The 24,212-nt window shown below is 52.3% G+C and overlaps 1 protein-coding gene across 2 annotated transcripts in view; it reads left to right on the forward strand.

The window, feature by feature from the left end:
• The window catches only part of RALY (RALY heterogeneous nuclear ribonucleoprotein), a 141,169-nt gene extending 119,553 nt beyond the window's left edge, over positions 1 to 21,616 (forward strand). For both annotated transcript variants that reach the window (XM_054218278.1, XM_054218279.1), the window contains 8 exons: positions 713 to 977; positions 6,060 to 6,132; positions 14,004 to 14,051; positions 14,291 to 14,451; positions 15,126 to 15,239; positions 16,195 to 16,340; positions 20,844 to 20,892; positions 21,136 to 21,616. In XM_054218278.1, the coding sequence (XP_054074253.1) occupies positions 722 to 977; positions 6,060 to 6,132; positions 14,004 to 14,051; positions 14,291 to 14,451; positions 15,126 to 15,239; positions 16,195 to 16,340; positions 20,844 to 20,888 (843 nt within the window). In that variant the 5' untranslated portion in view covers positions 713 to 721 and the 3' untranslated portion in view covers positions 20,889 to 20,892; positions 21,136 to 21,616. The remainder of the gene's footprint in view (positions 1 to 712; positions 978 to 6,059; positions 6,133 to 14,003; positions 14,052 to 14,290; positions 14,452 to 15,125; positions 15,240 to 16,194; positions 16,341 to 20,843; positions 20,893 to 21,135) is intronic.
• Positions 21,617 to 24,212: the final 2,596 nt, after the last annotated feature.

The following is a 24,212-nucleotide window of genomic DNA, read 5'->3' on the forward strand; positions in this document are numbered from 1 at the left end:
CGGGTTGGAGTGGCTTCCAGTGGATCTGGCTGATGGTTTAGTGATTCCCAAGCTAACAGTGACACCTCCTGTTTGCACAAAATTCAGCTCCGAGCCCAGCGTGTAAATGCGCAGGCGGGCAGCAGAGTGCAGATAGCAGATGGGAGCACATGGGTCGCTTCACCATTAAATCTCTTCGTTTCCATCCAGAAAGCTCAAGTCCTTTTCCAGCTGCCAGCGCGGGCCCGCGGGGACCAAACTGTCCCTGTGCCTGGTGAGATCTGGCCTGTGTGGGGAGGTGCTCAGCAGGGGAAAGCCCAGAAAGGTGGGCATGAACAAAGGTGCTGAATGCAAAACTGCTTTAAAAAGAGCAGTTCTTTGCATTGCAATTAAGTATAGAGAGGTAAAAGCTTTCCTATAATAGCATTAAAGCTTTTAGTCAGATGTAAAATTTATTTAAATCTTGTTTTCTCCCCCAAAAGCAATCAGCTTACACCCAGGGCGTCAGCCTGATGCATGGGTTTCCAGCAAAAGTTTTGCACTGGCTGCGACATTCCCTTCCCCAACATACAGGTGCTCTCTGGAGATGGGATCCCCTCAGCTGCAACCAATTGAAGTTGAGGAGACAGTTCCCTCGCTCCAGGCTTGCTGGGAGATTTATCCCCTCCTCCCCTTTTTGTAAGACTCCGGTAACTCCCTTCCTACTTTCCTGACTCCCACTTTATTCATTCAGGTGTTCAAGATGTCATTGAAGGTGCAGACGAGCAACATCACAAACAAGAATGACCCCAAGTCCATCAACTCCAGAGTCTTCATTGGCAACCTCAACACAGCTGTGGTCAAGAAGTCCGACGTGGAGACCATTTTCTCCAAGTACGGCCGAGTGGTGGGATGTTCCGTTCACAAGGGCTATGCCTTCGTACAGTACTCCAACGAGAGGCACGCGCGAGCTGCTGTCCTGGGCGAGAACGGGCGTGTGCTTGCTGGCCAGACACTGGGTGAGTCTTTTCTTCAGCCATTTGGGCGTCTGGGTACAACACGGGTTGTACCCGGACCTGGACGGTTGCTCCCTAGGGGATGGTCAAGGGACGGCCGGTCCAACGGATGGCCAAGGTCAAGCTGGGACATCGATCTGCAGATCAGGGTCAGGTCCACTGATGGTGAGCAGGCCAAAGACAACCCAGTGATGGCTGAGGAGGTCCATAGTGACAAGGCAGGTCCGGGGCCAGGCTGGGAAGTCAGCCAGAGGGTCGGGATCAACAGGGTCCCTGGCCAGGCACAGGCATGGCTGTGACAGAGCTGGAGACCAGCACTCCTACAGCACAGCTCAGGTGGGGGCTGAAGGCTCCTGGGTCCCATGTGGGCAGGGGTCAGGGGTGAGGCTGGTCATGGCCATTCAGGGATATTTGTAACCTCAGGGCTGTGACATTGCGGCCCAAACACTCATATTACAGGCTGCAACTGTAGAAGCTAAAACACAGTTCTGAATCATCCCGTGTCCTTGTCCTTGATCTGGTGGGGAAGAACAAGGGTGGGAAAAGAGATTGCCTGGGTCCCTTTCTGGACCAGGCCTTACCCGTTGCGTGTCAAGAGAGGTGATGGTCTAGCTCTGACTAGCTCAGACGATCTTTAGCCAGCTGATGCTAAATGAGATAACTGCCCCCCAGACACATGGAAGTCTCTCATCTGCTCCGCTGTGTGATAAGAAATAACAAACACAACCACCCCAGCTGCTCCCAGCTGCATCCTGATTTTGCAGATTGCTCTGAAGTGTCACCTGCTGAGAAGCTCTTGTCACCAGCTCCAAGCTGAGAATTGGAACTGACGATAGTATTTTTAATGAAAAATGCTTATTTCCAAGCCTGCTGCAGGCAGCGGGCATTGGGCACGCAGGAAAGCGTTTTGCAGCCCATTCCCACCCTGCTTCTGGCACAGCAGTCTGAAATAAAAAGTTGCGTGCTGGATCTGATCTTTAAGACAGTGTGCTGTTTCCATTCATGGTATATTCAAATACCAGAAACTTCTTTTCACTTCTCTGACGGCCCAGAGAGCGGAGCCGCAGACCCAGGTGGAGCGCGGTGTGCCAGGGATGCTTCCAGCCCAGGGATGCAGGGTTCGTAGATATGATGAAAAGGGCCTTGGGGAGCAAAGGAGCTTGTCGCTATGCTCCGGACAGATACAGGAGATGCAGCTGAGAGATGGGCAGCACCTGCCCCCTTAGCTCAAGAGAGAGGTGAAAGGTTTACCGTGATAGGAACCTCTTACTCTCAGTGCTGGTCCCAGAGGTCTGGCGTGCCAACAAGACAAAAGGACTGTGTTACAGCTGTGAGCCCTGCACGTGTACTGGACGAGGTGCAGATTCAGATCCCTTTCATCTGCCTTCCTTTCATGGGACAGGCTTACCACAGAAGAGCTCAGCAGGCTTTCATGGACGAGTATGAACACAGGGACGCTCCCCTTTCAGGAGAATCCTGCAGAGAAGAAGAGCTTGAACAATGTGGTTAGAAAATGTCTTCGCGCAAAACAAGGTAGAAAGTCCACCCCTAAAAAAAGAGGAGGTGATGGCCACGCAGGACTGTGGAGAGGAAGGACGGGATGGGACAGGCAAGGAATGTGGCAGGCACATTGCTGAAGAGGCTGTCCGTGCTCCTGTTCATGGGCAAGGTTTTGGGGGTGTCCTTCGAGGTGATGAGAAAACTTCCCTCCCCAGGCGGGCAGCAGGAAGGTTGGCTACTCTCTGCCCTGGCAGCTCCAGCCAGTAACTTCGTCAGGGTGCAGCCGTGCAATCTTCTGGAAGAGCTGCAAACCATGACTGCCAGGCAAGCGGCTGCGTTCGGCATGGCCGGAGCTCACGGGGACTCACTGCCCACACGGTGGCTCAAGGCAGCGCCCGGCGTAGGGGCAAAGTACCCCCAACCTGCTCAGGGGCAGCAGCTTGTTGATAGTGCGAGGCCACCCCTCCCCGGTGCCAGCAGGTGGTCCCTCAGCAGGACAGCATCCCTGTCCGAATCCAGAGCCACCCCTGCACTGCAAGCACTTGCTGTGATGGCTCGGCTGCAGCAGCCCTGCATGGCACCGTTCGAGTGAAACTGCCTTTCCTGCCTCGGCTGTTCGGATGGCAAAGAGAATTTGCACCAGCGTTTAAGAAAAGTGGTGGGAAAGCATTTTTTTGAATGCAAGTTTGGCGCGTGCTGTGAGTGCTGGGCCTGACTCACCTGAGCGGGCGCGTAGTCAAAGGATCTCATATCCCCTCGCAGCATCCATCGGGGCTCTTGCAGCTCCTTCTAATAGATCACAGAAAAGCTGGTCCTTGCAGAAACCCTCCAGCTCTCGGTGGTACGTGTCTCTCCAGGGGAACAGCTGCCTGCACTGCCGTGGGACAGTCACACGTGCCCGTAGTGGCAGAAGGGTTGAGCTCTGCCTCTGCTCCCCAGTGCCAATGATAGTCTGCAGGTAACATTTTCCAGCATGTACCAGAATGAACGGGCGAAGCAGCAGCATCTTTCTAGCTCTCATCTCCCAGCTAAGGTGAGCTCTCAAGCTGAGCGGTCGGATAGCGTTTCTTCCATTTTGTCTTTTTTCTTCGTCTTCATCACCAGATATGCAAACAATCGGACTTGCATTTTAACGCATCGGCAAGATACTGAATGTACCACAAAATGGAGGTGTTTGAAACGACGGCTGTAGCCCATCACGTGCTGGGACACAGACTGCTCTGCCAGGCTGGTTCTGGCCACCTCTGTGCTTTCTCCAGAGGCTCCAGACACCCCAGTCATCGCAGGAGGCAGTGGGGGAGCTCTGCACTGGAAGCTGGATCCAACCGCACCCTGCCGTGTTGGCGAGACATAGCACGACCTCCCCATTTAGTGCGGGCAGAGGTGCGGGGATCTGAGCAGGAGGGATGGATACGGCCTTGGGGTGCGCGGATGGATTCAGCGATGCAGAGGAGGGAGCCAGAACAGGAATGAGATGCAAAATCTGTCCAGGCTGATGTGCATGTTGAGCTCTTGTCTCTCCTTGTTCACTATCAAGGGAGTCCCAAGGGATCTGACTGCTCATCACCACTACAGGTTGCAAGTATAAATTTCCTGGTCCGTCTGCATGCACCGACGAAGGCTCAGCAGTGCTATTTCTAGCGGTGCATACCAGCAAATTGAGCTAATTGTTGTCATTATCCTCCATGGGGCTTTCATCGCGTCTCCCTTGAAGGGTGTTAATCAGCACGGTGCTGTCATTAGCTCTCCATTTTGCAAGAGAAGTGACTGGCAGTTGGCGAGATGCACCCTGACAGCAAAAAGGGTTCACGACAAGGGAACTGGAGCTGAGCAGGGATGTGTTCTGGGATGCACCAAGGAAGCATTTATTCCTCTCTTCCTTTACACAAACAGCGTTGCCACAAGCGTTGCGTTGCTCCACAGACTGCATAATGTGCTGGCAGTAGTTGTCCACAGACCTGTCCTATGGCCACGCGCATCCCTGCTAGGCTTCAGCCTCTGCACTCTTCTGCATCCCCCTTAGCAGCTGAGGATGGAAGGATGGCGGGGGGGTGAAAAGCAGCAGAGAAAACACACGCTCTGATCTGAATGTGCCTCCGGAGGAACATCCAATGTAACGGCTGAGCGACACCCTGATACCACATTCGTTATGCAAGCTTATGAATAGGCTAAGCTCCAGCTTCAGTAGGAATGATGTCTCTTGCTAGACCCTAAAAGGTAGCCTGAGGAATTGCACAGCACGACCTTTGGGCAGTGGGAGCGTGTCCGTGCTCCTCCAGAGCCGTGTCCCACGTCTGCAGCCTGTACCGCTCCTGCTCAGGTTGCTTCAGCAGTGCTGCAGCTTTCTTGTGCTCCTCGAGATGGTTTTCTTGGTTAGTAGCGAAATCAGCACGCTGTTCACTTCGGATCACTTTGCAAGCTCTTTATTTTGATGGTGAGCGGGCCAGCCTGTCTATGCTTCTCCATGAAGCCCCTTCATGCAGCGTGAAAAAAGCAACAATTGCTAAGCTTAAACCTGCTGAGTTTCATGGTGCATCCTGCAAGTCCTGAAGAGGCGAGAACTTAAATACCCCGGTTTGCAGTCAGAGATCCACGAACCCTGAGCCCCAGATGCGGACCTTCAAATCCACCTGCACCTCAGAAGCCATAACTCGTGCCACCAGCTTAGCACAAGGACCTGTCCCAGTGCTGTGGGGCAGCCCGTGTCCAGCCCAGTGCAGACTACGTAAGGAAATCCTGTCTTGCTTGGCTCAGATGTGGCATACCCAGAGGTCTGGCACCTATTTAGACAGAATAGATCTGAAAAACAGAAAAAGTTTAGGGCTGATTGGAGATGCCAGCAGGGAATTTGTTCGCTCCTGGGCCAAGAAAGGACGCGGAGGTGAAGCCTTGTGCTCCCCTCTCTGCGGTTCTGGGGCCACACTCAGCGTTAGATTGCCAGGCTCTCGGCAACCTCCATGAAATTGCCTGTATCGCTTTATTCTCATGTCAAAAGCACCTCTGGCACCAAGGCCGAGGAGTGACATTTCCTCAGTGGATTAGAAGAGCTCATTCTCACCTGCCCTGGTAGAAGATGCTCCTCCAAGCTCCGCTGGGGTGGCTGCAGGCGTGTGCCTGCACCCCGTGTGGCTTTTAACACAGCCCAGTCCACGGCGGTGCCTGGCTGGCTCCTCCTTAGCACTCATTTTCATTCCAGAAGAAGCAAAGGCATAAATTGTTAGCACTAGGCAGCACGCAGCGGTTTTATATATTGTCCGTGCCGTATCATAACAGCGCCGAGTTTTCCTGAGAAACCTGTCCTGAATTTGTGTGCGTGGGTTAGACTGTGTGCGGGGCATTGACTTCAAAAATAAATGGTTAGTAGCTTTGTAAAGGAAAGGGAAGAGACTTGACAAGCGCGAGCATATATTTTCCTTCCTGTGGCCCCGGACACGCTGAAAGCAGGTGGGAATGCGGTGGGAGGTGTGGAGGAGGTTGTTTCTGCTGATGGCAGGGCTGTGCACGGCCTTCCTTGCTGCGTGGTTGGGCGCAGCTGCCGGTGAGCATGGACGTGCCGTGTCACAGCTGCATGTCCGTTCATTGCAGATATCAACATGGCCGGGGAACCTAAACCCAACAGACCTAAAGGGCTGAAGAGAGCAGCCTCCGCGTTGTACAGGTACGTCTCCACCATGCCACCCCACTGCGACGAGGTCTCCATACTGGTGTTTGCCTTCTGGCTGGGGCTGATTTTCCCACCCCACAGGCTGCTGTCCTGAGCCCCCTGGCCCTTACCCCAGGCAGCCCCGGGCCACTGCTGCACGTTCAGATCTTCCCCTCCCATGGGCTTCTTGGCCTTTGCAATGCCCCTCGGTGGTAGGCTGCAGGGAGGAGAGACAGCAAGAGGCATCAGCAGCAGACCCAAGGTTGGCCAACACCCGTGGCCCCGGGGGACTCAGCCTGGACATGGTCCAACCTGTGAACGGCGTTGGACCTGGAGATCGTTGGAGAAAGGCGGGCAGTACCTGCTTTGACCACATCAGAGGTCTTGAAAGAGATGAAGCAGGAGGAGGGCTGCCCTCCAGCCCAGCTCTGCCAGCTGGGGAGTAGGAATAGGGCACAATGGCTTACGTTGAGTCTTGAGGGAGAACAGGGAATGGGGATAATTTAGGGAAAGACATTGGAGAAAAGGGCAAGAGAAGAACGTCAGGGAAAGAGAGAGAAGAAGGGAAGAAAGTGGGAGGCCCTTGGGGCAACAAATGGAGGTGGACCAAGGAGGTGGGAAGCCCCAAGGGAACCTGTACTGTGGAGCAGTGACCAAGGGATCAAGGGAACTGCAGGGACAAATGGGACATGGAATAGGTCTGTGGGAGAGGTAGGGTGTTACAAATGTCAGGGTGAGCCCTCAGTGCCATTGTTGCCAGCTCTACAGACTTTATCAAGGTTTTCACAAGAAGTGAAGATTTTCATTTAAGCCCCAGAGTCTGGAGTCACGGGAGTATGGGGGAAACTCATTAAGTTCTTGCTCCTGAGGTTGCAGAAGGGAAAACTTGAAAAGGTATTTGGAGAGTACCCTGCAGGTTTCAAGAACCCAAAAACATGTAACAAAATCCCAAAATGGGATTTTTTTATGCCAGTCTCACGATATGGAGACGGGGGCACTGAGTCAGGATTTAGATGGTGTGATGTTGGGAAGCAAAGGCTAAAATCAGTATCAGGGTTAGCGGTGGGTGCAATAAAAAGGGAAATCGTGAGAGGACTGTAGATTTTTCTACAAAAAGAAAAAAAAAAAGTGAGAGGGATGAAGAGCAATGAAAAAAAACTATAATTCAGACTCAACCATGCAGTCCAACAGCAGCGTGCTATGAAATGGCAAACCTCAGTGGTGGCAATGCTCTTCTGGCGTAGGCAAACCCACCAGAGCTTCAGCAACCCTCCCACCACCGCCCCCATGGCGTCTGTTGAGACCTTTCCCGAGTCTCCCAGCTGAGCTCTTCCTTTGCAGCCTTCACCAGGCAAATTTTTCCACCCACCTCGGACCAGCTTGGCCCTTCACCAGAACTCTGGGCCTTCACCAGAACTTGGCCCTCTGGATTCACAGGGGACACCAGTCGAGGGAAAGTGGACTCTCTGCATTACCCTCGCTGATGTGTGGAAACAGAGATGACACAAATCTTTCTATTTAGCTGTACATATACTACTTCCTTGGTGCTGGTAGCCATAACGCAAATCAATTCATTCCATACATCTTGCAATAAAGAGTGTTTCATTTACTCTTCTTCCGTGCCTTGACCGCCAATCCATTTCTCTTGAAATGACCAATGTTTCAGACTTTCAGGCTGCCACGTAGATGAAAAGCGAGCGAACACGAGATGTTTGCTTCCTCCGACAAATACGGATATGCTAAAATATCGTCCAGAGAACTACACTGCACTGAGCTTCAGCAATATGTCATCCCAGACTGATGACAGATTTAAACTTTGCCATCTGGACTAGCAGAACTTAGGATATCTCATGGAAAGCAGGGAATCCAGGTTTGCAGTGAGCCGTGGTTATTGCTTCCCTAACGTTCATAAATTTCTCTAAATGTTAGACTTCAAAAATCACAGCACTATAATTTATAGAAATGCTGTGTTAAACATGTAAGATTATTTTTTCAAAGGTTGGGTTTTACTTTGCCTCGCTCCAAGTCTGTATGACAGGGTCAAACGGGAAGGAGAAGGAGACGGGGAAGGAGAAGGGGAAAGGAGAGGGGGAAGGAGAAGGGGAAGGAGAAGGAAAAGGGGAAGGGGGAAGGGAGGAGAATCTCATTTTGGACATAGAGGAAGCAACAATCTTGACAGTCTTACTTGATCCACCAGCCTAGGGGGAGTATCTGGGTGTTTAATAGAAATCCTTTGGGATGTAGCCTCCCACCTACCTCCAATAGGTAGAACATACACCCAGGTTCATGCTGTCATAAATTTTCTCAGGTCTTTCCACAAGAGCAACCTTCAGTTAGTATAAAACCTGGCTGTCATCACTGCTCTTCCCTGATCTCTCCAGATCTTCAGGCCCTCCTTCCCTCTGCCTCCGGCATTTCCCAGAGCATCCCTTTGCACCTGGAAAAGTCTCCTAGGTGCTCCTGCCTGGCACCCTGGCCACCGCTGCTGAATGCAGACATGCCTGGAGATCCGGCATTTTGACCATGTCCCCCATTCACATACTTTTTCACGTTCATTCACATTCACTTTTGCCTTCTGGCAATACTTTTGTTGCCTGCATAGCGAACGGACAGGATTTCCTGGGACGTTTTGTGCCACGTTTGGGTTGGTGCCAGTGATCCTGCTGTGCTGCGAGTTGGCTGCTTGTTGCCGTGGGCTGGGAAGTGAAGGCGGCTCGGCCCGAGGGCAGGGGGGTCTGCCAGTGCTGCGCTTGAGCTTCAGAGGCACGCGTCTTTGCCGTCGCCCATAATGCTGGTGCTGATGTTGCTCTGTAGCCAAAAGGACGGTGAGGACAACCTAAGCAAGAACTGTAAGAGCAACCGAGGGTCTGGCAGCTCAGTGGCCCAAGGAGCTGTCTCTGAAATGGTGACAGAGGCAAACCACCACTGACTTATTTTCCCAGTCTACAGATGCAAGTGGACAATGTCCTTCCAGCTCAGCTGGGATTCACATCCCTTGTTACACCCATCGTGATCCCTGCAGACAGCTGGGGTCAGCCCGTCTCCAAACAGATCCGCTCCTGCCACACCTCGGCAGCGGTGCTGGGAGCGGAGACACCCCAGCAAGCCCTGGCGCCGGATCCACACAGACAGGGCTGAGAAACCACCACGGCACCCAAACCCAGCAGACCCAACACTGGATGGCAGCGAGGACGCGCGCGCTGTCTCAGCCTCCACAGCCCCGGCGTCTTGGAAATGCCAGGCTCCCTTCCCACGTTTCTCTCCCGGCTTCCCACTACCTTGGCTATTTGCAGGCGGAAGGAATCTCACACCAGATACACAAGGTCTTCCAAGCTCGCTATTCGATCAATGCCGGATTTTCCAAGTAGCTTTCCAGCGGGTGTTATTTCTACTGCTGCAATAATTAAGGTTGTGCAATTAGCAGAAGGATGGGAGCTGAGCGCGCCGTGTCACTTGTGGTTATCAGTGCAGGGCTGTCAGCTGCTGATTAAAAGCGCTGCCGCTCAAATGTACATCTGCTCTTCAGGTATACGCTCAGAAATGCCACCACAAACGTCATGTAAAGGCAGCACATACAAACAATTGCCCTTCCGTTATGAATATTTGGATTTTGAACCTGTGAGTCACTAATAAATGTTATTTAATTTCCAAGGAAAAACAAAGCATCAGGAGGTGGAAGCATCGTGTTACTTGACGCAGCCTTACAGCCCTCTGCCGCCCCTCACTCTGATTCTCCCTGCTTTATTTTTAAAGGGTGCAATGTCGCCAACTGATTGAAAAATGGCAAAAATTATTCCTGTACACAAAGGAAGCCCTACCAGGTCACTGAGAAATGATCCATCAGCCTCAGGAAGGTTTATCCTACGTGCAGTTGAAATTTTCAGGCACACAATGTGCAGATAAATCACCCACACGCAGGCACCCGCTTTTTACTAGCGTTTTTTTCTGCATGTGTGTTGGAAGACCTGCCTTCTGCTCAACACCTGACTTCCAAGGATACTGGTAAAAGCATCCAGCCACTGCTTCCTTGGCAGCATCTGTTAAGCCATGACCTGACTGGCATGTTATAGCAGGATCATACAGTCACAGCCTTCCGAAAATTCCTTATTTCAGCCCGCTGCCTTCCTTGAGGGCTGTCTCATGGTTAGCAGGTATTGAAAGCGGTACTGCCAGAGGAGGAGATCAGAGTATTTGCCATCCAGCGCCGCCCTGAGTCTATGGTTGGAGTCATCTCACGTGAGTTCAGCCCTCTGTGCTGTCAGGCTTTTATGTGGTCTGCTTATCTGGATTCCCTTTATGTTTGCTGGATATAAAGCCAGTTCTTCACCTGACAGTATTTTAGATGTCTGCCTTTGGATGTGATGTACCATGACCTGGAACTGCTTCTTTTCCCCCTGGCTTGGATTTATCTCTTTGCATTCGCAGCGTCTGAAGCCAAGTGAAATGAATCCCACTGTTTTGGGGAAGTCAGGACCATCTCCCCAGGATAATTATGCCGCTAATTCCTTTTGAAATTAGTGGAAGTGTCTCCAATCGCCTGAGGCAGGAGCACCCCTCCACCCCCTTGCTTCTCACCCACAAATATTCGAAGGCTCTTTTGGACCCACTGCCCTGCAGATCGGGCCAGTAGTGATTTCCACCTGAAAGAGGCGAGGTTGTTCAGCTTCGCCCACACCTTCCCTGCAAAAATAGCGTAATAACATTTATAGTGTCTGTTAGAGACTTCATATACCAAACCTCTGTTTTGACTAGACTTGAAAAAGACTTAGGACTTCGCCTGAGGTTTTAGGCTTCTCCAGTCCGCACCAGGTTGGATCTACGGGTACTTGAGGCTGGGCTTTGTCCTGTTGCTGCTGGAGTCGAGCCCAGGAGTGAGGGGGACGTGCCCAAACGCTGCAGGGCAGGGTCAGTGATGGAGATGGAGGGTGCCCACCCCCTTCGGGGCTTCATTCCTTGTTCCTAGATGTATGGCTTTGCCCGGGACAGCGCTGACAGCAGCAGGGCAATGCCCGTGCGATGGCCTTGGAGCTGCAGTCCCTCTCCATCCCCACCTCTCCAGGGAGCCGGCCGTGTGTGGAGCCCATGGTGTCCACAGCTCTACCAGGGGGCGAAGCCTTGGAAGAAAAGCCAGCTCAGAGCAGGCGTGTGAACAGAGCAAGAAGAAAGGAGCGCGGGCGGTTCAAAATCCTGCCAAATGCCCCCAGGCTTTGTGTTGTTTATGAGCAAATGGTCTAAAGCTGCCTTGGGGTCACCAAGCCACAGTGAGCTTCCCAGCAAGAGCAGCAGCCCATGGAGGGAGTTTTTGCCGTGAATAAAGACACTGCTTCATCCCACTTGGGGTCCTGGAGCCGCAGGGAGGGGCAGGGAGATGCCACCGTCTTCTCTGGGACTCTGTGACTAGAAGACTCTGTCTTCTAGGCCTGTGACTAGAGAGAACACTGTCTCCAGGGCATGGCTGGAGCTCGCCAGAACAGTTCACCACAGCCTGTCAGGATTGACAGATACTACAAAACGGCAGCAATTTCATTTAAGTTGCATCTAAGGGGGGACAAAAAAAAACAACAAACAAACCAAAAATAATAAATGAAGAGGGGGAGTCTGACAGTGTAGAAGCATCCTAGTTCAATTTTCCTTTCAAATAACTTCCTGTTTTGATTGTATTCTGTGCTTATTGGATTCAAGCAGAACTGGAGTCAAACATCTTTGGTGATAAAAATAGATTGGTGGGCCAAGGGGAGCTATTTTCTTGGAGATTTTCTGGTTTTCTAGGTTTCGTCCCAGGTCAGAATGAAAATCAAGTTAGGAGTCATGAAAATCTCCGTGAAAATACATTTCCTCGTTCCATACCGCCCATCTCAGCCGTAGGAACAGGCTGGTTGTACTCCAGCAAGAGCTGAGGTGGTAGGATTTACCTTTCCCTTGCAATTCATAAAAGCACCCAAGGGAATAAATACAGCTCATGCAGTGGTTGGGACAGAGCGCTGATGGGACCTTCATTTCTCCTCTGTGAGCCCAGCAGAAACGTTGTCTACGAGTCAGGTCAGAGGGGGAGGACGCCAAGGCTGCAAAGATGTTGAAATTCATCTGTGCTGAGACTGTCAGCAAAATGGCTGCTTTTCATCATGCAATTGAATTCGGAAGGCTTATGGTGCCAAGACCTCCATGGTCACATCTCCCCCCACACCCCTCTCACCAGCCCAGCAGCAAGCCCCGCGCTCAGCATCCTGCCCAGCCGTGGATGCCGTGGTCAGCGGCTGCTCAGAGATAAGCTCCGGCTTTATAAAATACCTCCTCATTTGAAGTCACCCTGGCAGCACGTGATGGTGGCAGCAAACCCCAAAGGAGGCAGTAGGTGCCAACGCTCTTGTTGTCCTTAACCCCTTGCGCCAACTGTCTTTGCCCCCAGAGGAGCCCTGGTATCTCCAACCATCCAAAGTGTGCTTCGGGTCGCCCCGAGGCATAGCCTGAGTCTCCGCGTGTTGCCACAGGCTTCTGGGAAACCCAAGGAGCAACAAAGGAGCATGGAAAAAAAAAACATTTAAGAAACCAGCGGGTTACTGAGGCTAAACATTGTGTGGGAAGCCCGGTGCCTGCATAGGGCAGGACAGGCGTTCTGGGTCCAGCCTGGAATTTCTGGTCGAAACCATCAGCCATCCTGGCCAGCCACATGTTCGCATTGTCACTTATTGCCTAAGATGCCGGACACCAAATTTTCTCTCGGCTACATACTTGGGCACTCATCCTTCCCTCTCCCCACGCCCCGGTTTCTCCTGGCTCAGGCTCCTTCCCCTTCCCCATCACTCTCTCTTTCTTCCTGTTGGATTTTCTCTTTTTTTATAAGCCACTTTTTAGACGGTTTCACGATGCAGGACAGACTCTTCGCTTTCGAGGGCTGCAATAACCATTCTCTTTGTTCAGAGCAGAGAGGAAGGAACGTCAGAGTAACTTCTTATTTGACCAGCATCAGTTCAGCCCGTGGCACACGAGGGGCCTGCGGGCTGCGTTTGGCTGGGGAAGGCTGGTACATTCTGGGGTGGCTGGGGCATGAGGCAGCACCAGAGGGGGTCTTGTCTCTGAAGAGCTGCGATTGCCCGCTGTAACCACCCGGTTTGTGTTGCCTTGTGAAAAACCGGTTGCAGCAAGAGAGGAAGCATTTTACCGGGTCTCCAGGGAGTGAGAAATGCATCGCTCCGACGTTGGGTTAAAATGCAGTTCAAGCTTAAGAAAACAGGACATGGGCAATGTCTCGCTGGGAGGACGGAGGTTTAAGCATCTTCGATAGCAAAGATATTAAATTAATAAATATAACCTTTTTCCTGACTTCTTCCCAGTAATTATATAAGCTATAAAAAAATAATCGTACGGGGGTGGTGGCAGAGTAACGCCCTCCTGACACGGTCCTGCTGCACAGGAGGCAGGAGGGAGGGATGTCAGCAATGCTGTGAGAACAGTTCAACTGACGCTTTACAGACACAACCCATTAGCTGTCCTTTTAATTACCTGTTAGCTAGGGTGGAGGGCTGCTCCCGGCTCCCCAGCCTCAGCCGTCGCTTCGGCAGGCGTCCTCACAGCGTGCTTGCAGATTTTAATCAATCCACACATCTTCTTTCTCCACCTTGAGATAACCAGGTTAACGATTTGCTGCCAACATCGCCCTGACCTGTGCGTTCAGCACCCCCAGATCTTTCTCCCGGGCTCAGCCCGCCTCCCCGCGGACCCTCGCAGCAGGAGGATGAGTGTGCACGTCCTGCAGGTGGAAACTCAGGGGCTCCCCAGTGGAGGGGGAATAAATAAAGGACCTGGGAGGGTCAGCAGGTGGTGAGGAAGTAATAATAATAAATTGCCAGCACTCATTAACCTGTGCCATCCTGACTCTGTCTCTGCAGTGGCTACGACTTCGACTATGACTATTACAGAGATGACTTCTACGACAGGTGAGCAGGGGGGGCATCAGCCAAAGGGCTTCTCTATGGGGCAGGACCTTCCCTGCAGCGCGGCTGCTGCCATGGGCAGCAACGTGGGGCGTAGGGTGATCCAGCCCGGCACAGTTGGGTGAGATGGCCCCGGCTCACCCACAGCCCTGCTTGGGTTTTGGCACGCCGTCACCAGCAGGGCAGGGCTGGGGGTGCTGCAGGGCTGCTTCAGCCCCCCCCATTCTTTCCCCCAACTCCAGGCTCTTCGAGTACCGGGGCCGGGTCTCCCCGGTGCCCAGGGTGGTTCCCGTGAAGCGACCGCGGGTCACCATCCCCCTCGTCCGGCGGGTGAAGGCGACGCTCCCTGTCAAGCTCTTCGCCAGATCGGCTGCCATCGCCAACAGCTCGGCCAAGTTGAAGCGTGAGTATGTGCTGGGGGTGGGGGTGCAGCGGGGATGGCGCGGAGACTGGCGTGCTCATGGACCTCCTGTCCCCAGGCATTCACCCACGGGGCCAGGTGCTCCCAGGGCAAACCTTAAATAACCCAAAACATCTGTAAACAACAGCCCATGCCTTTCAGAAGCCAGGAGGCTGCGAATGCAGCAGGGGAAGACGCAAGTACGACCTGAGCGTGCCAAAGCCTGGCGTCAGTCTCCACAACGTGCCTGGATGACGGACACGTGGGCTTTTTTGGGTGCATATGAACACCCACACCACGCTGCCACTGCCGTAACAGGCAGCAGGGCAGCGAGGGCCGGTGGTGGAGGAGAGCGCGTTGGTGCTCCGTGCAAAGCCGTCCTCTCCTCGCCTGCCCACCGAGCCCCCGTTGCTGTGCAGGATGCCCTCACACCACTCACCGCGGCTCCTGCCAGCGTAGACAAGCCCAAATACAGCATGCAGTGAGGTGTGAGCATCACCGCATGTTGACCCCGGGATGTGAGGAGTATGTTCCTAGCGTGGGGTTTCCAGTTGATTTTTTAACCTGCTGGGCGAGGTGGCTTGGGCCAGGCAGAGGGGTGAAGCAGGTGCCACGGGTGCTCCATGGGGCACTAAATGCCTTTTTTTTTCCTTCCTTCCTTCCTTCCTTCCTCCAAGTGAAGTGCAGCGAGCTGCAAACAATCAAAACTGAGCTGACGCAGATCAAATCCAACATTGATGCCCTCCTGGGCCGGCTGGAGCAGATCACTGAGGAGCAGAAGGTGTCCACAGGTCAGTTGGGTGTCCCGGTCCCAGAACCGGCAAAGAATGCAGGGAAGGCCCTGCAGAGCTGGCCCTGAAACCGTCATGGCTTGGAGCATCCTCCAGGCTCTGACGGTGAAGTGTCGACTCCCAGGTTCCAGGGTGGAATCACAGGCCAAAATTACACGCCAAAATGCCCCAAATTATGGAATTGAGTTTTAAAATGATGAGATTTTTTTTTTCTTTTGTCATATAGTTTGTATTTTTTCGGTGTGCTTTTTGTTCTATTATTCTGTCCTTTCCTATTCCCTTTCCTATTCCCTTCCCTTCCCTTCCCTTTCCCTATTCCATTCTATTTCTTTTCTGTTCTGTTCTATTCTGTTGGGTTTGATTCTATTCTATTCCATTCCTATTCCATTCCTATTCCATTCTAATTCTATTCCTATTCCTATCCTATCCTATCCTATCCTATCCTATCCTATCCTACCCTACTCTGTTCTATTCCATTCCATTCCATTCCATTCCATTCCATTCCATTCCATTCTATTCTATTCTATTCTATTCTATTCTATTCCTATTCTACTCCTATTCCATTCTAATTCTATTCTGTTCTGTTCCGTTCCGTTCCATTCCGTTCTTATTCCTATTCCTATTCTATTCTATTCTATTTTATTCTATTCTATTCTATTCTATTCTATTCTATTCTATTCTATTCTATTCTATTCTGTTCTCTGCCTCCCACACCCATTCCGGGGGGACGCAGAATGATGACCTGCTGTGCCCTCTCCAGGGTTGCTTTCAGGCAGCTTCCTCCAAATCAGCAAAACTTCCCATTGCAGAAAAAAAGAAAACAAAACCAAACCCAACCTAGATCCATTCTTTACCTCCCAACTGAATTCGGGGCCCCACTGGATTAGTGTCATCAGGTTCTGGCCATCTCCTCCCCCAGCCCCTGATGCCGGTGGCTTGGCTCTTGCCCTCACAGAGGTACGGAAGAAGGCGGATGGCAGCAAAAGCGAAATCTCGCAGGAAGACACGGCGTCAGAGGCAGAGGTCAACACGGAGGAGCCGCTGAACGGGGATGAGGGTGAGGAAGAGGGTCTCGCACGGGACGAGTGTGAAGATGAACTGGTAAGAGAGTTTGGGCAATGCAATCCCTCCTGCCAAGGAGTTCAGTAATGGACCATGGTTTTACTGGAACGTAGTAAATCCCCAGAAAAATGGGGTTTGCTTCCTCAAAAGAAACTGTTGTATTTAAATCCCGTGATTGTTCCCAGCTTGTTCTTTCAAACTGTTCTGCTGCTTGCAAAAGCATTGACCCAGCAAATGCATGCGTAGACACTGAAGAAACATGGTCGGCTCTTGAAATTTGGACCAGATTTATCCTTGGTTTCACAACTAATTATTAATGGTTAAAACAAGTTGCTCTGCTCCCAAGTGATTCTCAGATGGATTGAAACATATGGCAAAGACAGGCCATGTTATATTAACTACACTTTACTAACGATGTGCGTTCGCGGTGCCCTTTCGTCTAGACGGACACCAAATGGCATAAACCTAGTTACAAGGTGGGAGCGAGCCAGGGCCGCTGTGCATGGAGCTGTACACGTGGGCGAGGGCAGCCCTCCCGTACGGTGGGCCTGAGGTCAGGCATACGTCAGCCCCGTCGGTGTTAGTCCTGCCCCGAATAAGGACACTCCCAGTGAACCCAGTGAGCAAATCACGTGCCCAAAAAGCATCTGGATGGGAGCTCTGTTCTCAGGTACTCTGAGGGTAAGGGTAATGCACGGCACTGCATTACCGCTGGCAGCACTGTCGTTTATCTCAAATTAAGACTCCTCTGAGAACAAGATCAGCTCCCGACCCAGGTGAAGGGCAACCGGGTGCTGGGGTGGAAGGACATCCCTGCTTGCTGCCTTTCCTGGGAAGCTGGGCTGGCCGGCAAGGCTCTCCTGCGGAGGCTTAGGGCACATCGGGGCAGCCTCTGAGCCTGTGGAATCATAGAACCGTAGAATGTCGTTGTGACCTTTAAAGGTCGTCTAGTCCAGCCCCCCTGCAGTAAGAAGGGACATCTTTGTAGCACGTGTCCCCTGCAGCAGCTCTGCTCCTTCCCCACCCCGGCACTGGCGGCAGCAGAAGTGAGGATGAAGCGCAGCATCCCTTTCTTCTTCCTCACCCCCTCATCGCTGGGGTGACCCCACCACATTGCACGTGCGCAGCACTCTGCCTACGGCCAAAAACCTCCTCTAACTCAAACCACTTCCCAGCTTGTTTGTAGTCTTCTGCTCTGCCCCACCTTAGCCGTGATGGATGAGGGATCTGACCAGGGTCTTCCAGCTGTCTGGGGCCTCATAGCCGAAGTCCATGACTGCTGGTAAATCTAAGAAGAGATGATTAAGCGGGGAGGAGACATCACAACAGATGCTGTAAAGAAGAAAGGCAAAAGCTGACCTCTGTATGTCAATTAGGATAAGGAAGGCCAGGTTTTAATTTCATCAAGGGAAACAGATGGTAGAAATTAGGGGGAAACTTGCTGATGCTAATGATGATAAAACAGCACGCAGCCTGTCAACAAAAAAATGTGGACTTTTGTGCCATTCGTGGGATAAGAAAACAGAGTGGGCAGACATCTGCTGGCAATGATTTAAGAAGAGCTGGTCTTCATTAAGAGTGGATGAACAAGCTGACTATTTCAGCTCCCTTACATCTCTGTATTCTGTAACTCTCTGGTCCTAAAGAGGCCTTGAGATCAGAAATATTTTACTGCCAACGTCAGATGGGCTCACATGTGCTCAGCATGGGGCAGGTCAATGTGTGCAGTTCATATGCAGGGATGTTCTCTTAAATGCTGCAAGGTGATTCATGAAAGCCATCCTTTATATTTTGCTCCTGAGCTTACAACACCGAAGAGTTTTGAAGTCTTTCCATTTCCTGGGGAGTGACTCCTTTATCCCACGTCTCTTTGGCTTACACACATCAGTGTGGGCTTCACCTCCTGCTGTCCATGGACCACATGGTCCCACCCCAGTCCCTAAAAGCATTATCTACCCTTGGCACTGAGGGGCAGTGGTGGGGCAGGAGAAGGGTCAGGGGTCACTCAGATAGATCTAATTTAGTAATTTATTGAGTTGCAATCAGTAAGTTTTGGTATGTAAAACATTTAGTAAGTACAGTTGGATTGGTGGTCAATACTCTACTATGGGATGCACAGATTGTCGTGTAAGCTCGTTATACTTACCTTAAATATTACATGCATGCAAAAAATGTCACTTACCGACCCATCGATGTCTGGTGTCAGGTAAGGGCTCTCCCAGCCTCGAGGAGTGACCTTGAGAGGCCTCCCTGCTCAAGGGGAGGTCACCGCCGTGCAGCCAGCTGCTGTGCAGGGAGAGCTCGACGGGCCCCGATGGCTGCAGATATTTATAGCGCAAAGTGGTTGATTCGTAGTCAGATTTGCTGCTGTGTTCGTGCCGTTTCAGCCGCTTACCAGCCCAGTCTCCAGCCAGACTGGTTTTTTGGTGTGGGTGCTGGGTTCTCACTGATAGCCTCACACCGTTGTTTAGGCTTGCTGAGCGTCTGCCTGGACCAAAGTCCAGTTAGTTCAAACCGGAGGCAGGAATCCGTCACAAGTGGGAAAGACACAGTTTATGCAAGGCAGGAACCAGACCTGCCAACGCTTGGGCAATACCCAGCACAGCGGCTTCCCTGCCACGAGCCTCTTCCCCTTACTGACAAGTGGGGAAAATCCAATTGGATTTGGGTCTAGGTCCCACCTATACCCTGTAGACAAATGTCGGATGTCTCCTGGGGACCAGCAGCCCTGGGCATCCCTGTTCGTAGGGGAGGTCACTGAACCAGAGCTCGTACTACGGCGAAGCAGAGTGGTGCTTCACAGTGGCGTTAGCCCCAGCTGGGTGAGGGGCAGCATTTTAGACCCCGAGGGAGTCAGACGCACAATTTCCTTTGGAAGTCAAGGGGAGCTGGGAAGATACTTCCTTTCAGCAAAGTTGGCTGCCCTGGTTTTGTGCACAAATCTCTGCTTGACACCCTCCAGAGATCTCCTGCATTCCTTGCTCCCAGGCCTGCTGCTCTCCCACCAGATGCCAGGGCGGCTGAAGTCCCCCAGGAGTACGAGGGCCTTCGATCGGGAGGCTTCCTCCAGCCACACAGAGGAGCCTTTCTATCAGGCGGTCTGTAGCAGATGCCTGACATGATGGCACCCATGTTGGTCTGTCCCCTGATCCTCACCCACAAGCTCTCAGCTGACTCGTCGCCTGTTCCAAGGCAAATCCCTGTGCATCTGGGCTATTCCTTTGCCCGGAGCACACGCCACCTCACCTGGCGTTCTGGAAGAGCCTGTTCCCAGGGCACTACCTGTTCTGTGACTGCAGAGAAGGAGCCTTTGTTCTGTTGCCAGAAGTCACGAGCCTCCAGACTTCCCTCTCTTGGGAGTCTCCATCGCTCTCCTCTGAGTGTAGACTCCATCTGTCCCTTCTTCATGCGTTGCAGTCCTCAGGCTTTTCCCCTGTAGGGTCTCTGCAAAGACCCCATTGGTCTCCCTAATTATAAAAATCTATTTATCATCTCTCCTGGTGCCCCGTAAACCAGCTGCTGCCAACAGGGTTGGGACTGGGCTCCCTGGCCTTTCTTTTCAGGTGACCTAGCATCCCCCGCAGACATCTCCTGGAGCCATTTCCATCTCCAAAAACATTCACCACAAAATTTAGCCTATGCAGGAAATAAAACACTACTGCTGAGCATCTAATTCTTTTAATGATACTGCACTGCAGAACGGCTCCAGGAGGGAGACTTTCACATGCCGGCCTTTCCAAACCGCTGTTGCGTGGGGAGTGGTTCAGCGCTATTATTGTGGCCTCTGGAGTGATGAATATTATGAGTGTTACCATTCTGGATGATGAGTTCTGCTGCAAATGGGGACCAGTTTCTGTGTCCAACAGCAGGGTCGTTACATCGTGCATGATTTGCCATAGCGGACTGACTGCACCTTAACATCGTCGGGCTGTTCCAGTGACGCGGGAATGCCCGTTCCCTGGTGCAGGCCATTCCTAGGTCCCAAATTGACTTCTCAAAGTGCTACAACAAAGCACGAGCTGCGCAAGCACAAGCAGTAAACTTCATGAAAGTGCTGAGCGTGGACTTAACCTGGCCATGCAGAACTTACGCATCCAGTCTAAGCACAGCAACTCGTGCCACAGGCTCAAGACCTTCCCTGGGACGTGCCCACTGCAGGTGCTGGCTCTGGTGTAGCCCAGATCCGACACCTGACTTTACACAAGGCAAGGTGGGCTTCATTTCATCCCAGTCCCTTTGAGGTTCAGCAGGACCCAGACTTCAAAATCCAGGAGGGAATCACACGTCCCAGGTCTGTTTGGCAGAGCCCTTCCAGAATAAGGAGACAGAGGAAATTACTGGTTTTGCCTGGCAGAAACTGCAGCCGCGGTGCCCGGTGTCCACACCAGGTGTGTTTTGTAGCTCCTCCACCACGCTGAGCAACCTGATGCTCTCCCACACCATGGTGCCAGCTGGTCACCACCTGTGAGGTGTCACGGTGTCCCAGGCAGGGCAGGAGGGACACGTGCTGATTTACTGTTTCTGGTTCCCTTTTCCCTCCAGGAGAACAGCCATTACACAGATGTGGAGGATGCCAGACTACAGTAACCAGGTACAGCTCACACACTGCTTTTTAGCGGCTGAGGCTGAGCAATGGCTTTCATTCCATGCATGCTGGGGTTGGAAGCTGCCGCTTCTGAAGATGCTCTTTTCCTCTGTGTTTTCCTAGCACTGAGCCTGGCTGCTCAGCTGGGTCGCTGATCAGCCCCTCGCTCCCTTTCCTAAGTCACAAACCTTTGAGGTTCAAGGAAAATGATGTACTTTTTTTTTCCCGCCCCCCCTTGTCTCCGTGCAGCCCCTTCAGAACAGCAGTGAGCAAGAGTGTGAGGAAAGCACGAGGCTAAACCCTGTCCTGGCACGTTGAGCAAGACAAGCTGAATCGAAGTGCTGCTGTCATCTCTACCTGGCATTCAAAAGGAGAAACACGGCCCGACATCTTCCATCCATCTGTAAAGCAAAGACAAAGACAAACTCATCATCCCAGTGAATCCCCACTACCCCGTGCAATGGATCCGGAGCTCTGCAGCCAGCAGAGGCAGGAACCGACCCCTGCACGGTCCGTACCCATCACTGACTGGAGAACGGGAGAGCAGTTGTGTCACCCAGAAAGTCAGAGATGTTATAGAACTTTCTGTAGGAGAGGAGGGAGAATTAAGCCTAACCCAATAAAGACATTTTTTCCCGTGCTGGGTGAGAGCCAGAGCATTTGCTGACTGGGGGAAAAGTACTGTCTCAGTTTGGACGATTTGTGTTCTCACGCTAAAGGTCACGTTGAGGAAGCGGGTGTGGGGTGACCTGTCCTCCCAGAGTGGTCACCTCCTGTCGTGTCTCTTTTGCCCCATGAGCTGCCGCGGGTACACGGTCTCGTCCCGTTGGAGAGGAGTCGGTGTTGGAGCATTGCTGTGCTCTTTGCAGCTGCTTGAGGAGAGGGGAAGGGGAAAGGAGCTGCCTGCAGGAAAGAAGTGATCCCAAGCAGGAGAAACAAAGCATCCGTCATCTTCAATGGTTCGGTCTCCTCGTTCTCCACTGGGAAACCACAACGTAAAGGCTGAGCACATCTCTGCCGAGTGAGGGGGTGCGAGCATGTGTGGATGAGACCCTTTTCTTGGACCAGCTGCTCCCTAGAAGGGATGTCATCCAGCCGCTTCTCCAGCCCAGCGCCAGAGACATCAGCCCCTTCCCCAGGGTGCTCACATCTCCTCTTTGCCCCAGCCTTGCTGGGTCTTCCCACCAACCTGGCACACCAGGAGAGCGGAGCGGCAGCTCCTGCTCCTGACTGCGAAGGCTGCGCTCTGTCACCAGCCTGACGACAGTTTGCTTGAGCGTAACGAGACTGGTTAACGGTGAATCCCCCCAAGCACGATGCATGTGGGCGTGCAAGCACCTCCCCTGCCTACCCAAATTCGAGCTGCTTTTGACCCACGCCGCGTCCTGCCAGCGGAGGCTGCAGCAGGCAGCTTGTCGTGGGAACCCCCTTACACCACAGCACCCGAGAGGTCTCTCAGCCTTTCTCTTCTTGTTCGTTCCTCCTTCCTGGGCTTGTCCTGTTTTTCTGAGTTCAGAAGGGACAGAATCTCATGCAGCACTTTATTCAGAGCAGATGTGTCCTGCCCGTCTCCACCGTTCCCCTCCAAAACACACAAACACATATCAGCGCTTTGAACACAGACCGGTGTCTACAGCTTCTCCTTGGTCAAAACCTCCCAGAAAATGCGTGGCACCCCCCACCCAGGTCGTACGGAGTGCTCTGAAAGGGGACTCCTGCTCTCTGCTTCAGCGCTCAGAGCCAGACCTCATCCACAGCATCTCTCTTTGAAGGGCGAAGGGGAAAACAGGTCCCAGGGGGCCACGCTTCCCTCCCCCGAGGGCCAGCCCGGAGCAAGCATGGCTCTTGAAGCACAACGTTTTATTTGCATTTCTTAGTTTCAAATAATTCGTGAGGGATTAAAGGGACAACTGTGCTTTCCCCTACCTTTTTCCGGTTCCTGTACAATTTATCCATTGCGTTGTACTGAGCCGTTGTAGAGCTGTTTTCTAGGCTTTGAGAGACGAGCTGCAGTTTTTGCTATGAACTGACTGTGATGCTGATGTTTGGGAGAAAGGTGACCTTGTACATACAATCCTGTATAATAAAATAAAGAAATCTAATTTGCTTTTTCTCTCTCTGTCATACACACACACACACCCACACACGCCTTTTTCCTCTATTTCAGACAAGTAAGTCTTCTTTCCCTTTCTAAGCTTCAGCCCTGCCGGCAGGATTTGCTTTCCCTTACACAAAGGGTGTCCCACTGGGCTGAGCAAGAACATCTGGGTTGACTCTGGGACTGGTCTCTGGCTCTGGGACTTTTCCTCTGGAGGCCGCGAAACTCATTTGATGCAGGGGGCAAATCCAGGCCTTTAATCTCTGGACTTTGCACTGGTCCAGCTCATAACGGACTGGAAAAATGAGGCTGCTGTTTCAGTTTGCACAAGAAAACGGTGCTAATAAATGCTCTTTAAAGCATGTCTTCTGGCCATTTTCCCAAACCCTGGCACGTTGGGCACCTGAGCTGTGTTTGGAGGGCAGCAGTGACCACATGGGAAGGAGCCAGCTGCTACCACGCTTTCAATGCTTTTTGAAGTTCTCGGTCCTTGAAAGTTGTCTGCTGGGCCTGGCCTGAGCCATCATCCAGCACTGGAGGACAAAGCTGCCTGTTGCCCCCATTCAAGTTCATGGTGAGTCTGAGGATACTTGAACATCCATCCGTCCCTTGAACATCCATCCGTCCGTCTGTCCATCCATCCTGCCATCCATCATCAGTTCATTTCAAGATGAGGAAAGCCGCGTGGTCAGACTAATGGCTGGACGTGCAGCTGGGAAGAAGGAGGAAAGACGGGGCAAACAAAGAAAAAAAGCAAATAAAAACATTTGGCTATCAAGAAGATCAACATCAGCCCAACCTTAGGGCCGTTGAGCTCTGGGAGCGACTGTGGCCCAGTGCCTCGGAGGAGGGCGGCGAGCTTCCCTGGCTGGGGACGGGTAATTGCAGCGCAGGGCAACTCATCAGCTTCAGGCCATTAGAGCAGGGTCGAGGTCTCCCAGCAAACAACTGTTTTGGTTCTGTTAATTATTTTGGGGGGAGAGCGAGGGACTTTGGGAGCTCCTAGGCAGGCCCCCGTGTGGTAATTAGCTTTGCTGCTGGCTGTAGACAGGGCCTCAATGAAATGAGTTCTGAGGTTTTTGTGCTTATTGAGTTCTGTATGCGACCATCCAGATTTTCTTCAGCAGGGTGGGAAAGGGAACCCGTCACCGCTCCTTCCCTTTCACCCCTTGTGGCCGTAGAGCAGCTGCAAAGCTTCCTGCTGACTGCACTGGGTCCATCAGGAGAG

This window comes from Rissa tridactyla, chromosome 12, assembly GCF_028500815.1.
Source record: "Rissa tridactyla isolate bRisTri1 chromosome 12, bRisTri1.patW.cur.20221130, whole genome shotgun sequence".
Classification (NCBI taxonomy): domain Eukaryota; kingdom Metazoa; phylum Chordata; class Aves; order Charadriiformes; family Laridae; genus Rissa; species Rissa tridactyla.